Raw genomic sequence first — 13,950 nt, forward strand, 5'->3', positions numbered from 1 at the left:
AGCAGCAGCAGCAGCAGGCAACTGGCAGCACAAGTGCTTTTTGGCCAGAGTTGCAACAAAAGCTGAAGCTGATTTTTTGCGCTGATGTCGAATGAATTTTTCACAGTCCGCAGCGAAGCTGGGCAAAAAGTTGCTGCTGCATGTTGCTGTTGTTGCTATTGTGTATTTATATTGTTTTGGTCAGGCAGCTGCTGCTGCTGTTGTAGCTGCTGCTGCTGCTGCTATCGTCCATCCATGGTTGCCTCTTGCTGTGTTTTGGGGCTGGCCTTTTGGGTGTTGCCCGGCCCGACCCAGCGAGCCATGAAGAAGCTGCTGCTGCCGTTGTTGCTGCTGCTGCTGCTGCATTATAAATGCAGCTAGCTGTGTATGGTTCTGGGAGTCGAGTCTGCTGCCTGGACACACAATTATTGGCCTTTGTTGAGCGCGGAAAATGTTGTGCAAAATGCTTTGTACGTGCTTCGTTCTCCTTGCCAGCGGTCAATGGCTGCACAGTGGCCAAAACAGATCCATGAACTTGCGATTGCGACCGACAGAGAGCGAGAGAGGGAGAGAGGGAGCGTGTGGTTGTGCGAGCAAGATGCCAAATCATTTTGTTGACAGTAAATTTTGGCCGCTCGCTCTGTCGCCTAGAGCTGTGCCCTACACCGCCCGGCGCGCTCTGCAGTAGCGGCAATTTTTCCACATCGTTACATAAATTTCAGCACAAAATAAATGGCCAACGGTAGCCAAAAGTGCACTCAACAATATTTAAATTGCGACACTTAAGCGGCAACAACAACGGCAACGGCAACTTGAGCAACGTCGGCGGCGTCTGCAAACAACAATTTGTCGCGTTTTAAAAACGCGCCAGAAGCAACGAAGGCAGCGACAAAGACGACAACCGACAACCGGCAACCAGCAGGCGAAACATTAACAGCAACAGCAACAACGACAGAAAACAACAACGAATTCTAAATGCTCTGTCAAGCAACTCATTTCTAGAGAGGCTTATCAATATTGCACTAAGCTCAGCAGCTGAGCGTTTTTTACAGCCCTGAAAGTCAGCTGAGCTTTTGCCTACAAATATTACCTTAAACCAATAAAAAAAGCATTGAAATTGTTGAATTTTTAGCTTTTTTTTTTACAGCCCTGAAAGTCAGCTGAGCTTTTGCCTACAAATATTACCTTAAACTAATAAAAAAAGCATTGAAATTGTTGAATTTTTAGCTTCCACCAACTTATTAAAGCTTTACAACAAGTGAAAAGATTGTAAACAAATAGACGATACCTATAAGTTTCTATAATTTACTAACACTTTGCAAATTCATAATCTCTAAATATTCATCTCTAAATATTGCCGCTGTGAGCAAGTAATACAGTTGAGAATCGCAGAGAAGGCCGGCAAGTGCAAAGTTTACAGCAGATTTAACAAAATACTCGAGCCAACCCCCGCACTGCTCGCCCAAAATAAAAAGTTTATTCCAAGAACTTGTCTTATCGAAGCTCGTTGAGAGAAATTTTTTGAAACAGCTGCTGTTCCATTTACGTTTTGCAAACTTTGCCAGCCAGCGTAGACGCCCCACAGAACAACAACAACGACAACATCAACAACAAATACGGCTAAAAGCAGCGCAGGCAGTGAGACGGGACATGATGAAGATGATGATGTAGTGAGGCAGCCGTTTAACCTGTGCTGCCAGAGCCTTTTTGGACTGCAGCAGCAAATGTCGGTCCGATTGTCTGTCTGTCTATAAACGTCTATAACCTTCATTAAAAATTGTCTGCAGCGGCATAAAATGATTGATAACATCCGTCAATTTTGACATATGCGAGGTCTGCTATCCAACAGTCACCGTCCCCATCACCATCCCGCTCCCTGAATCCCGCCTACTCTACCCCGCTCGGCAGCTCCAACTGCACCTTTGCGCTGCTGTCGTTGGCTTTCGGCTTGTGGCTCGCCCGCTCTTTGGCCGCAAAATGAGTCAATTCGTCAATCAATCAGTGTGTCAGTCGCTCATTTATAATGGAGAGCGCAGGCTGTCAGTTTGTCAGCTTGTTCATTCCATCATTTGTCCATACATTCACTCACTCACTCACACACACACACACACACACACACACACACACACACACACACACACACTCGCTCGCTCGATCGCTCAGCGATTCATTCATTCATTCATTTTGGCTACTGACACTCGGGGCGTATGAGCAACGCGAAACTTGTCTTTAATAGCATTATTAATGCGCTCGCTTGAAGCTGCTTCTGGCCAGGCTTAGCCAGGATGTGAGGACATGGACCCGCCCTGCGCTCCCCAGCGCTCCCCTGGCCTTGACAGCCCTTTGCACTCGACTTGACTGGACTCGACTCATTCCGTCTGCTTGAGCATATAAAGTGCAAAACTTTTTGAATGAAAATAAATTTCACACACACAAACACAGACAGACGAGCAGACGAGCGGACCGTCTGGCCGGTCTTTTACCTGAATGTGAAGCTGATGCTGGACCACGCCCCCGCCTATACATATATTAGCTGTGGTCCCAGCTTAAATATGCCCCGCGGGTGCAACAACTTTTTTCTTTGCATTTTTGGCCAAACTCACAGCGTTCGCTGCCTCTGCCTCTGCCACAGTCTCTTGCCTTTTGCCCATTGACTGATTGACTGAGGCAGCAGCAGCAGCAGCAGCAAAAGGAGAGCCAAACAAGCAGCGCAGCAAGAGGCTGGCATTGCGGTTAGGGCAAAGAAGACTGTGAACTATGGTCTCTCGCTCCTCTCCACTTGGCGAGTGGAATCAGCCCCCGGGCCGTGCTTGGCGTCTATCATTATACGGTTGCAGTTATCGGGGTGTGCGCCACGCCCAGCTCAACCAAGGCAGCCCCAACTGGCCGCAGGGTGGAATCGAGCCTCGGCTTCAGATTCAGCTTCACCTTTAGCTTCAGCCCTGCCATTCACAATTCAAAGTTATTCACTTGTGCGCAAATATGCCACTCAGTCGGACACTCAATTTGAAAAAGGTGCAAATGAGTGGGCAGCCCTCGGGTGTTGCCACTGTATGCGTTTGCCAAATTTGTCTAAGTTTTCAGGTGTAAAATAAACCACCACCTGCCCACCTTTCCACCCTCACCCCTTCCCCACTCCCTAACCACCTCTTCTCCCCCTTACACCTTGTGCATTTGTAAATTTGTGCATTTGTAAACTGTGTGTTGCGTGCACAGTGCACGTCAAATGTTTGCGCCCAGGCAAGCATTGCTCATTTGTTCATCCACAGACACACACACACACAAACACGTGTGAAAACTTAATGAGCACCCCGCCTCCCCCGCCTTATGCGTGCCTGCTCCCTACTTGAGGCACCGGCGAGGTGCTAATTTGCGCCTCAAAGGATTTTGGCGCACAACAGTCGAGAGCACATAATAACAAAGGTCAACAAAAGCATTCGAGTTCCGTTTTTCACTTCAAGCTTATTTCGTTGCTGGCATTTAAAAGCAATGGCAACACCTGTTAACAGTTCCTTAATTGACTGGAATACCTTTGCAATTACCTGTTCCAAAAATATGCCACTTTAGCTGGTCATTTCTAAATTTTATTCTACAATTAAGTTAATATTATGAAGTATGAATTTAAAAGCTGAAGTGTGACACGACCATTCCCTGAATACATTCTATTATTTAATTATCAAAGTTTTTTTTTTTTGTAATCAAGCAGAAGATACCATTTTTTTTATTAGTATTATTATTATTATTCATATATATTTTTTGTATAAAAAGATTTACCTGCTTAGTTAGTTTAGTTTTCGGCTAATACGTAGAATTTCTCGAGAAACGTTTTTTTTTCTGCAAAACAGAAACGTGACTTTTTGCTCATACAATGTTTGACATCCATTTTCCACCCCGCGAAGTGAATTCCCCGAAAAGTATGAAACACGTCTTTTATGGATTTTTGTAAAGATGTTCTAAAATAAGTTTGCAGCAATTTTCCACAGTTGCGAGTGGAATTTATAGGTAGTCAAATAGAACTGAGAACGTAAATCTTTATAGTCCTTTCTTATATAACAAATAATTTCTATATAAATTCTAATTTCTTCCGTGTCCTTTCTCCTTGGCATGCAGGTCGCAGCGAGCCGCCGGTCGGCGTTGGCGATCCTTGTGCCGGTTGCAATAAGCCCATATTGGACAAATTTCTGCTGAATGTGCTGGAGCGAGCCTGGCACGCGTCCTGTGTGAGATGCTGCGAATGCCTGCAGCCGCTGACGGACAAATGCTTCAGCCGCGAGTCGAAGCTGTATTGTCGCAACGATTTCTTCAGGTGAGTAATGGGTAAATGTCCGAGTCTGGGGCATGGGCAATGGTAATGGCTTTGCTAATGGCCAGTCAAATCAAAGCTCGAACCAATCAATCAGCAAAGCAAGTGCAGAGCAATTAACCCGAAGAATAAAAGTCAAGTGTTCAATGTTAACTCGACTCTCCGCACTTGGCTCGGGCCCTTTGGCGTTGGCTCGAGAGTCCTTTGTGCGCTTCCATTTGATTTCACTTTGCATAGAAAATTTTCTAATTGAAAATGAAAAAAAAAAAAAAACTAAATAAAAATAAAATAGAAACGAGAAGCGAAATCAATTAACATGCAAAACACCTGCACAAATCAAATGAAATCAAATGCAGCTGCCAACTGCCAACTGCCAACTGGCAATTGGCAACTGGACAACTGGACAACTGACAACTGACAAAGGGCAATGGACAATGGGCCAAATGGGCAAATGGTTAACTCTCGACACTCGGCCAGCCAATCAACAACAAAAATAGCCAAGACTGGCAGCCACAACTCAAGTGTGCCCAACCGCAGACTGAAAGGCCCCAAGCAAAGGCATTCACAATCGAGCCGGGGGGCGATTCCATTTAAATTTATTCTGAGCAGGCTCTTCGACTATAAAACTGATCCAAGTTTAAGCTTGAAGCTGGGTACTACATTTATGTAGTATGAGAATGATCGCAGGTCGGGCTCTACCCAAAGCCTCGCCTGAGAGTTCGTTTCGAGATCTTGACATTCCATAAACGAACAAGCAATTCAATTCAATAGAAATTTAATTAATAATTTGTATATACGTATATTTCGATTGATATATATTTATTTTGTTTAGACGTTACGGCACCAAATGCAGCGGCTGCGGTCAGGGCATCGCCCCCTCGGATCTGGTGCGCAAGCCGAGGGACAAGGTGTTCCATTTGAACTGCTTCACATGCTGCATTTGCCGCAAGCAGCTGAGCACCGGCGAGCAGCTGTACGTGCTGGATGACAATAAGTTTATCTGCAAGGACGACTATCTGCTGGGCAAGGCGCCATCCTGCGGCCACAATTCGCTGAGCGGTAAGTGAAGCACTACCAAAAATCGTAAATCTCTTCCATTCGCTGGGGGCTCATCTAAGCTAATTGCGCCTGCTGGCAGGTTGGGACTCGGTCGGGTCTGCCCCGCAAACCAGCAGCAGTCCTTGGCTATTGTTTATTAGAGGGTCGCACGCCTCGCTCTAATGATATCAGCAATAAATACAAAATTACGCATACGACGCGTTGTACGTATAGAACAAAACACATTTCTGACTAAGCGAACGTACTGGGAGACTGGGCAGGAATGCTGTTAGTTAAAACTGGGCTGCTGTTGACGCTTTGGGTATATTTAGGCTCAATTTGCAAAGCAATAGTTGTTGTTGTTGCCGTTGTTGTTGTTGTTGTTGTTGCTGTTTGGGTTGTTGTTGATGCTTTGGGCAAATATTTTAATTTTTGGCCGCGCTATGCGTTGCATTTGTTTGTACTAATTGTTTACAGTTTGATATAGAAATATTTGGCATTCAAATTATCGTGGGAATAACTTTTAGCTTGTTATTCTAATTCTTGATATTAGTGCGGCAACATTATTATTGTTGTTGTTGTTGTTGTTGTTGCTTGTGCTGCTGTTAATGCGCTTTGTTGCTGTTGAGTTATTTTTATTTTATTTAATATTTTTATTTTTGGCCAATGTTTTGGCGTTTGCGACTTCAGAGCTAAATGCTTGGCAAATATTTACACAACACGCAAAGCACACACACACACAAACACATTCGTATACTCACACATATACGACTTCACGCACAGATACTCACACACACACACATACAATTAAACACTTAAGTTTAAACCGCACCTGTGCGTTGTGACTTAACAGAAATTATATCTAAATTATGTTTTTTTTTATCACGAAATTAATTTTCATTTGGATATATGACACATATTTAAATGGATATAGCAAAGCAATATGCCACAATTAAACAGAGTTAGCCAAACAATATTTAGCTCTTTGACAGTTTTGAAAAAACAAAATAAGCAAATGCTTGACTTATGGTAGCTTTTAACCACACATAAGTAAACTAATTAGTTATTTTGTTGTTGTCCAACACTTACAACAGACACTATTCAAAGCTTAACGTGTCGTTTGTTTGCTTAGCTTATGTGCTTGGGTCGTTTTACAACACTTACAATACAACTTATTTTAATAAACAGTATATATTGTTTGGATTTTTTGCAGCAGATTTTTTGATTTTTTGTGGCCTTGCTGCACTTGAAATTCTATTTTTAGTTGAGTGGACTTTTTTTTGTTGTTAATTAAGAAAAATATAATTAATTAACACTGGCAGCTTAAGCTATATGTTATGTGTGGGAGGAGGAGATGAAATTTATTTATATGTATTATATTAATGAACTTTAGATAAGTTAATGCTGGCATATGAAACCTCCAAACAAACCCTTGAAAGCCAAATTTCACCAAAAGGACTTTGTATACTTTCAGGCTCATTGGGTCGCCTAATTAGCTAGTCGGTTGGCTTAAAACTAGTTGAAAACTGTTGTGACATTGATGCGAAGTTTATTAAGCTTCAGTTTCACACTTTTAAATTAATAAATTTTCCATTTTCCTTTTCCCAATCCTCATATAGGCGCAGCTTCTTTTCGCCCGTTTGTATCCCTTCTCTTTCCCAAGCTGCATGCTCGCTGCTCTCACAGCTTTCCCTTGAACTGTGTGGCAATAATTTTCCACTTTTCTTTGCCTTTAAAAGGGGACGCAACTTGCCCGCTTAACGCCTTCAAATTGTCTGCAAAGTGAACGTGTATCCAAGCATGGCTCAAAGCAGCAGCTCAAGTGTCGCGGCTGTCGTGAAAAGGTTGCGCTTTAATGCGTGCTGTTGTTTTTGTTCTTGCTGCTGCAGAGCGACATAATTATGGGGGCCAATTAAAGCTTTAAATGCTGCACACACACACGTATACGTTCTCCCACACACACACACACACACATACAGGCAGAGCCGGTGACTGCTGTCACACGCAGCAACGCCTCGCATTTCCTTCGCTGTCGCAAAATATTTTCATTTTCATCATCTTTGTTTTTCGTGTTGTTGCAATAATTTTAAATTTTACAGCAATTGTTGTTGTCTGCGTGTTGTTGTTGTTGTTGGCGGTGGCTTTTGGGATATATTTTCGTAGCATACTTAGCGGCGTTAAATATTTCAACGCGACCATTTTTGCTGCCGCTGCTCGCTATTGCGAGGGGAAAGCAGCGACTGCGACTGAGAGCATTCCTCCACAACAAGACAAAGAGACAGCCAGAGCGTAAGCTAGAGAGAGAGAGAGAGAGAGAGAGAGAGTGTGAAAGACGTGTAAGCTTTCTCCTGGCAGCTGCGCACTTGCACACGTTGCAGGGGCGCAGCGTTCTGGCGTCTGCGCAGCGGCGTCGCTGCCGACGCTGGCAGCGCAAAAATATTTGCCCTGTGCTCAGCCACAAAATGGCTGCGTTTGTGTGTGGCCTTTTTGTTTTGTTGTCGTTTTATAAATTTTGCCCCTGCTGCCCCAAAAAGTAGGCATGCTTTATTGTACTTTACACACATACACACATACACACATACACACACACACTCTCGCACACACGCACAGCGCAATTAAACAACATTAAGCAGCTGTGCGAGAATATTTTGGCTTGACTTTATTTGAAATTTCTTTTTTTGGCCAAATTGTTTACAGCGTCAACGTCGCTGTCGTTGCCGCTGCCGCTGCTGCTACGGCTGTGTGTATGCGTGTGTTGTGGCGGCGCCTTAGCGTCAACGTAGCGGTCGCCGTCACCGTCACCGTTCCCGTTGACGCCAACGCTTACGGCTGCGCCGACGCCAGCGTCGACGTTCTGGAGCCGAGCGCAGGTCATTAATGTTTTGATTTTAATTGCGTTAATTACGTGCAACGGATTTTTCACTTAACGCGGTAAATGCAACTCGCAAAAACACAAACGCCGTCGGAAAATGCGTGTGGACACGGCCAAAAATGGTTAAACTTTGCAAATTGCGTATACGCCGCACAGCCAAATGAGGCAAAATGAGAAACTTTAACGTAAATTCAAGCGTGATTCATATAAAAGGCAAGAAAACAAAAGAAGAAGAAAAACATATGATGAAATGAAAAACTGACGCAGTTCCGAGCGTGAATTTATGGCTAGTCGTATAAATTAAACTGTATGCTGGGTGATAAACAATAAAAAGACGTAGAAGAAGAGCAGCAACAAAAACTACATAATTTATATGACAACAATTTTGCTGCAGTCGGAGACGGAGAAACAGGCTATGAACGAAAGAAAGCGAGTATGATAGGAAGAGCGTGAGACTGAGAGAGAATGAGAGCGACAGCAAGAGAGAGAGAGATTTAGAGTTAGAAAAGCCAAGTGAACTAGAGAGAGCAAGTGATAAGCCACGATGATAAGAAATCACAAAGGCGCAAAAATGAAGAGGAATTAAACTTTAGGAATAAATTGTGTTGCATATATAAGTAAATCGTTGTTGTTATAAGTACAAAACCAAATACTATGTCAAACTCTATTAAAGTTAGAGGGAAAGTAACAGAGAGACAGAGAGAGAGAGAGAGAGAGAGAGAAGAGAGAGAAAGAGAGAAAGAGAGTTTGAGGGAGAATGGGTAAGAAAGAACGTAAGAGTTAAAGAACTAGACAAAAAGGATAGCAATTAAAATTGATTATGCTTATATTGACAAGAAAGCACATTAAAGCTATAAGTGATACGCAATATGTAAAGCTAATAATAACCACTTAAAACTTAATAGTAAATCATTTGTCAGATCTAACACTGACGATAGTAGGCTAAATCTTATTTTCTTTGCACAAAATGGCGTGAAGAGAGCTTTTGTAAGCACATTGAAGCTTAAAGCAATGTGTAAAGAAAATTACAATAAGTTCAGTTGGCACTAAAGGCTTGAAAGTGATTCCTTTCTTAGACACGACATTACCTAAAAGAGCTTTTGAAAGCACATTTAAGCTTTACGTGCTATGCGGTGTGTAAGGCTAATTATAATATGCTCGGCTACTACTAAAAGTTAAACGTTTTCCCTCTCTCGGAAATATATCACGCACGCAAGTAAGCTAAAACTTCATTTTGACGCTGAAACGCATAAAAGAGCTTAATCTTTAAGGCAATTCATAATAAGCTCAGTTACTGCTGCAAGCTTTAAAATTATTCTTCCATATGGCTATAGCGCACACTTTAATTAATTTATGTGCTAAAAGCTCTTCTTTTAGTATTATTTTTTTTATATTTGCGTCACATCATAACATATCACTTTTACAAATGAAATAAGCTTGCAATAGGCCTCGCTCTAAACAGCTTACAGCTTTAAGCCAATGTCCTTCAGCGATTTTATGTTGGCAGGCACATAAACATAATATGAAACACTTTCTCGGGCAGTTCTCGGCTACTTGACTGTAAAAATGATAAGACCCCATTTATCTGGTATTTTACACACGAAACTATTGTCGCCTAAATTTTTGGCAAGAAAATGCGTTGTTGGCCATTTGTCTATTGTTCTCGTTGGGGCACATTTAAATGCTATGCACACACACACATACTCACACATCGACATGCGTGTGTGTGTGTGTGTGTGTGTTATGGCCAATTGTGATTGCACTTAAATAAACTTCGCTCCGAGGCCCAGGCCCAGCAAATTAATATAAATATAAGAATACAAATAAATAAAAAACCAAAATGTTCGGCCCCTTTGCTGTTGTTGTTGCTGTTGTCATTTGTTTGTTGTTGGCCCTAACGCCCACTTGGCCAGAAGGTTCAAACACGCATGTGACCAGCTTCAATTGCGACTCTCAGCTCCAATCTAACCAACAGAAAAGGCTGCCAAAGATATCTTCTTGGCCAGCAGTTGCTGTTGTTGTTGTTGTTGTTGCTGCTGCTGCTGTGTCTCTTTAAGGCCGTGTCCTGCCCACATTAAAGAGTCCGCAAAGGCACTGCCAAAGTTCAAGCCGACCCTTTCGGCCAGCTTACAGTTTACAGCTTTCAGCTTCCAGCTTACCAACTTGGCCCAGAGGCGGCTGCCACTGACCATTGTGGTTGTTGTTGCTGTTGTTGTTGCCTGCCCCATGGCCACATGAAAAATACCGCAGATTTACGGTTGTCGTTTGGCGGTGCACATAATATATAGTATGTGGCTTATGTGTGGTTCTGTGGCTCTCACACTCTCTCTCGCTCTAGCTGTCTCCCGCTCTCTCTGTCTCTCTCTTCCTTCCCGGACCACCTTGCTTGGGCTGTGGCTGTTGTTGTTGCTGTTGACCGTTGGGGGACTATTTTTATTTGCAGTTTCAGTTTTTGCAACTGTGGCAGCAACTGTTTGTTGTTGTTGCTGCTGCTGCTCGTTTCGGTCAGTTTGTTGTATTTTATGTGGCGGTTTTTATACCCTGAACCCATTGAAAATGGTTGAATGGGGTATTATGGTTATGTGCGAATGTATGTAACAGGCCGATGAAAGCATCTCCGAAACGATTCTGTCTCTTCATCAGATTGTGCGTCGATCTCGAAGACGTAGATCCGGCTATTGCCCGCTTGAATAAGGTTTTGATTTTAAATGATCGATAGTTCAACCCATTTCAAATCGAAATCGATATATATCGATTTGTAGTTTACGTTTGTTGGCCTCATATCGGGGCTTATAAGAGCTAGAGATGCTACATTTAGAGTGTAGTTTCTGGAAGAGTGTACATAGATCTGGAATATTTCACTTATCGTATGCCTTTCCTCCTTATCAGGTATTTTTAAAGGTATAGCACTGGGCCTTGGTACTTACACACATTAGGGTGTCTCTCTAAAGCCCTGAAAATTTCATAAAGATCGGACAATAAACGCCCGAGTTATCAAAGCACATTTTGCAAAATGTGAGGCTTAGGGTAGAAGAAGCACAGCAGCATGGGGCATGGGGCATGGTGCGTATATGTATATGAAAAGCAGCCAGAATGTTTGCAATGGCAGCTTGGCACTGGGCTCAGGGTATCTCCTAGTCGCGCCTACCCGACTGGAGCGCTGTTCGTTGTTTTCTTTTTTTGGTCATTGCTTCAAAAAAGTTTATGGGCACCTTGCGTGTGCCCACCCTTTGACCAGTCGCCTCCAGTCATGTGTTGGTTACGGCAACACACATGAGCAACAACAACAACAACAACGGAAAAAAAGAGAAGTAAAATAAGAAAAACCGTTAAAGTTTATTTGACATTTACTTCGGCTATTTTTTATTTTTATGACTCTTTGGGTTACTTTATATATGAGAGAGTCAAGAGCATCGCAGGCCCAAAACCGAAAACCGAAAACCCAACCGAACCCAACCGAACCCAACTCAGCAGCCGGCGGGCCAGCTGAAACCTCTTTTCTCGCATATATCTACTATTTTTTTAATATTTTTATTTCATTTAATTTTTTTTGCTGTACTTTTTTCGGTATATTTTTTGTGCCTTTTCGACAGTAAATTTGCGGCTATTTTTTGAGGCAAAGAAAATACGAAAAAAAAAAATTAAATGCTTGCGAGCGATGCTGCTAGAGCGATAAGTTCACACACAGCCCCGCCCCCTTTTGGGCAACGGCTGCCCACTTGTCATATCTAATGCCAGACGCATTCGTAAATCATTTGGTTAAACACGCGTTGCCAACTATTTTACATAAAAGGGCGCTTTGATTTGTGAGCAGCGGCAACCGGAAGTGTCGCCATTTTCTTCTTTTTTTTCTGCTGCCAGTCGTAAATCAAGTGAGTACTCGTCGACTATTCGAATGAATGAATAAATAATATAGTGAATAAGTGCGTGAAATTCAGTTTGAAATCTACTATTTGAATGTTGAGTACATTTGAATTCATTCGCATGCAGAAGATGAGCTTTGAGTGTACTTAAAGTAATTAAAAGCGCATTAACTCATTCGCATTTGTGTGTTGTTGATTACACAATTGATTCATAGTTGTTCAGTTGTGATCAATCGACACCTGAATGCATATTCACAAAGATTAAAAACATGTTCTCCTCTATTTTGAATGCATTTGTAAATGTTTGAGAGTTTGTTGAATAATCGGAGTACTTGTTTTGTGCAATTGAATTAGTTTGTATTCAAGTATTGAAAATACATGCACTTGTTTTGTCTGTTCAAAATGTGTTCAAATGAACGACTAAAGAAATGCGCGAGTGCACTGGAGTGAATCTTTAGAAGATTTGTCTGACAATGAATACACTTGCTTACTTGCTGAGGCCTGAGGCATTTCATGGTAAATGTGAAGTAACATTATTTTATACACTTGAATGCAATGCGAGTGAATCCATGAATGTATGAGCATTTAGGCATTTTATTAATTCGATTTCTGCCTTCGGCTAATTATCTGAACACATTGCTGCACATATCTACAGTCATTTAGATGTGAGCTTCTTTTATCTGCAATTAACTTTTGTTAACGATATGTGTCTGCTGCACTCTCGCCCGACTCATCCATTAATAACTGAATGCGCTGGCCCGCCCCTAGACTGCAATTCGACACCTGTCCTTATGTTACGGGCACTCATTTTATATGACTCGTGCGACACGACAGTTCAGCTCAGTTCAGTTCAGCTCAGCTCAGCTCCGTTCAGTTCAATTCGAGTTGAGTTTGGCTTGGTTTAGTGCTGTGTGTTATTGTTTATGGGAGTTTGTCAACGACTTGCGCTTAATGACAGCTTGTAAGCATTCAAAGGGTCACCACACATCAACAACAACAAGAAGAAAAGCAACAACATTTTAGTGTCTAAACATTGCGAGTGGCCCATCAAAGTGTTTGTTGATGATGTGCCAGGGCAAATTACGAGGCCATTGTCGAGCCCGTTGCCGTTGCCGTTGCCGTTGCCTTTGCTGAGGCGTTAAAACTAGAGCGACTTTTCGACCCACAAAGCGACTTAAACGACTCTCGAGACTTTATAGATTGGGACTGACTGACTGACTGAACTTTACAGCCAACCGGCCCATACTCATTAGACTCATGAACAACATGAAGCAGAGCGAGATCTTATTATCTGTTTGTTTGTTTGTTTGTTTGTTTGTTGTCGCTTCTTGTCCCATTTATCTTCAATCAAAATTTGAGTGGCAATTAACTGCAAGGCACAGCCAATAAAGGGTTGCAGTAAGTGGAGCTTATTTAGCATATGTATTTGTTGCATTGTCTTCGGCGCGCATTAAAAATGCCGCAGATTTGGCTGCAACAACGAAAAATGAAGCTTAAAGTTCGCTTTCGGACACATTTCCCTTGCTTTAAGCCAAGTTGAGAGACATGACTGTGAGATTTACGAGCATGCGAGGCGTGTAAACTGCCCAGGCTATCATTTTGTTTTTTTTTTATTTTGGTTCCTTTGCTTTGCTAGTCAGGCAAGCCCAAGGCCTTACCCCAGCACAACCAGCCCATCGACCCGCCCCCCTTGCCTGGCCAGGCGCCAACGGGCAACGTGTAATCGTGTCATATTTCAAGCATGGGCAACCATTTTGTAAAGCACAACAGAGGGCAAAAAAAAAAAAAAAAAAGAAATGGCACGAGACGCCAGAGGGCGCCACTGGTGCGTGGACTGTCGCTGAAAACATGGCGCAGCCCCCTACCCCTGCCGCTCCCCAACCCACAACAACAAC

The 13,950-nt window shown here is 42.7% G+C and overlaps 1 protein-coding gene across 1 annotated transcript in view; it reads left to right on the forward strand.

The window, feature by feature from the left end:
• Positions 1 to 13,950, forward strand: part of Lim1 (LIM homeobox 1) — a 63,345-nt gene that overhangs the window by 16,802 nt on the left and 32,593 nt on the right. Inside the window, exons 2-3 of the mRNA XM_064682447.1 lie at positions 4,090 to 4,285; positions 5,115 to 5,341. Coding sequence (XP_064538517.1) covers positions 4,090 to 4,285; positions 5,115 to 5,341 — 423 coding nt within the window. The remainder of the gene's footprint in view (positions 1 to 4,089; positions 4,286 to 5,114; positions 5,342 to 13,950) is intronic.

The sequence above is a fragment of the Drosophila montana genome, unplaced genomic scaffold (genome assembly GCF_035044405.1).
Source record: "Drosophila montana isolate Dmon_TW-CO22-7 unplaced genomic scaffold, ASM3504440v1 contig_2481_1, whole genome shotgun sequence".
Taxonomy (NCBI): Eukaryota; Metazoa; Arthropoda; class Insecta; order Diptera; family Drosophilidae; genus Drosophila; species Drosophila montana.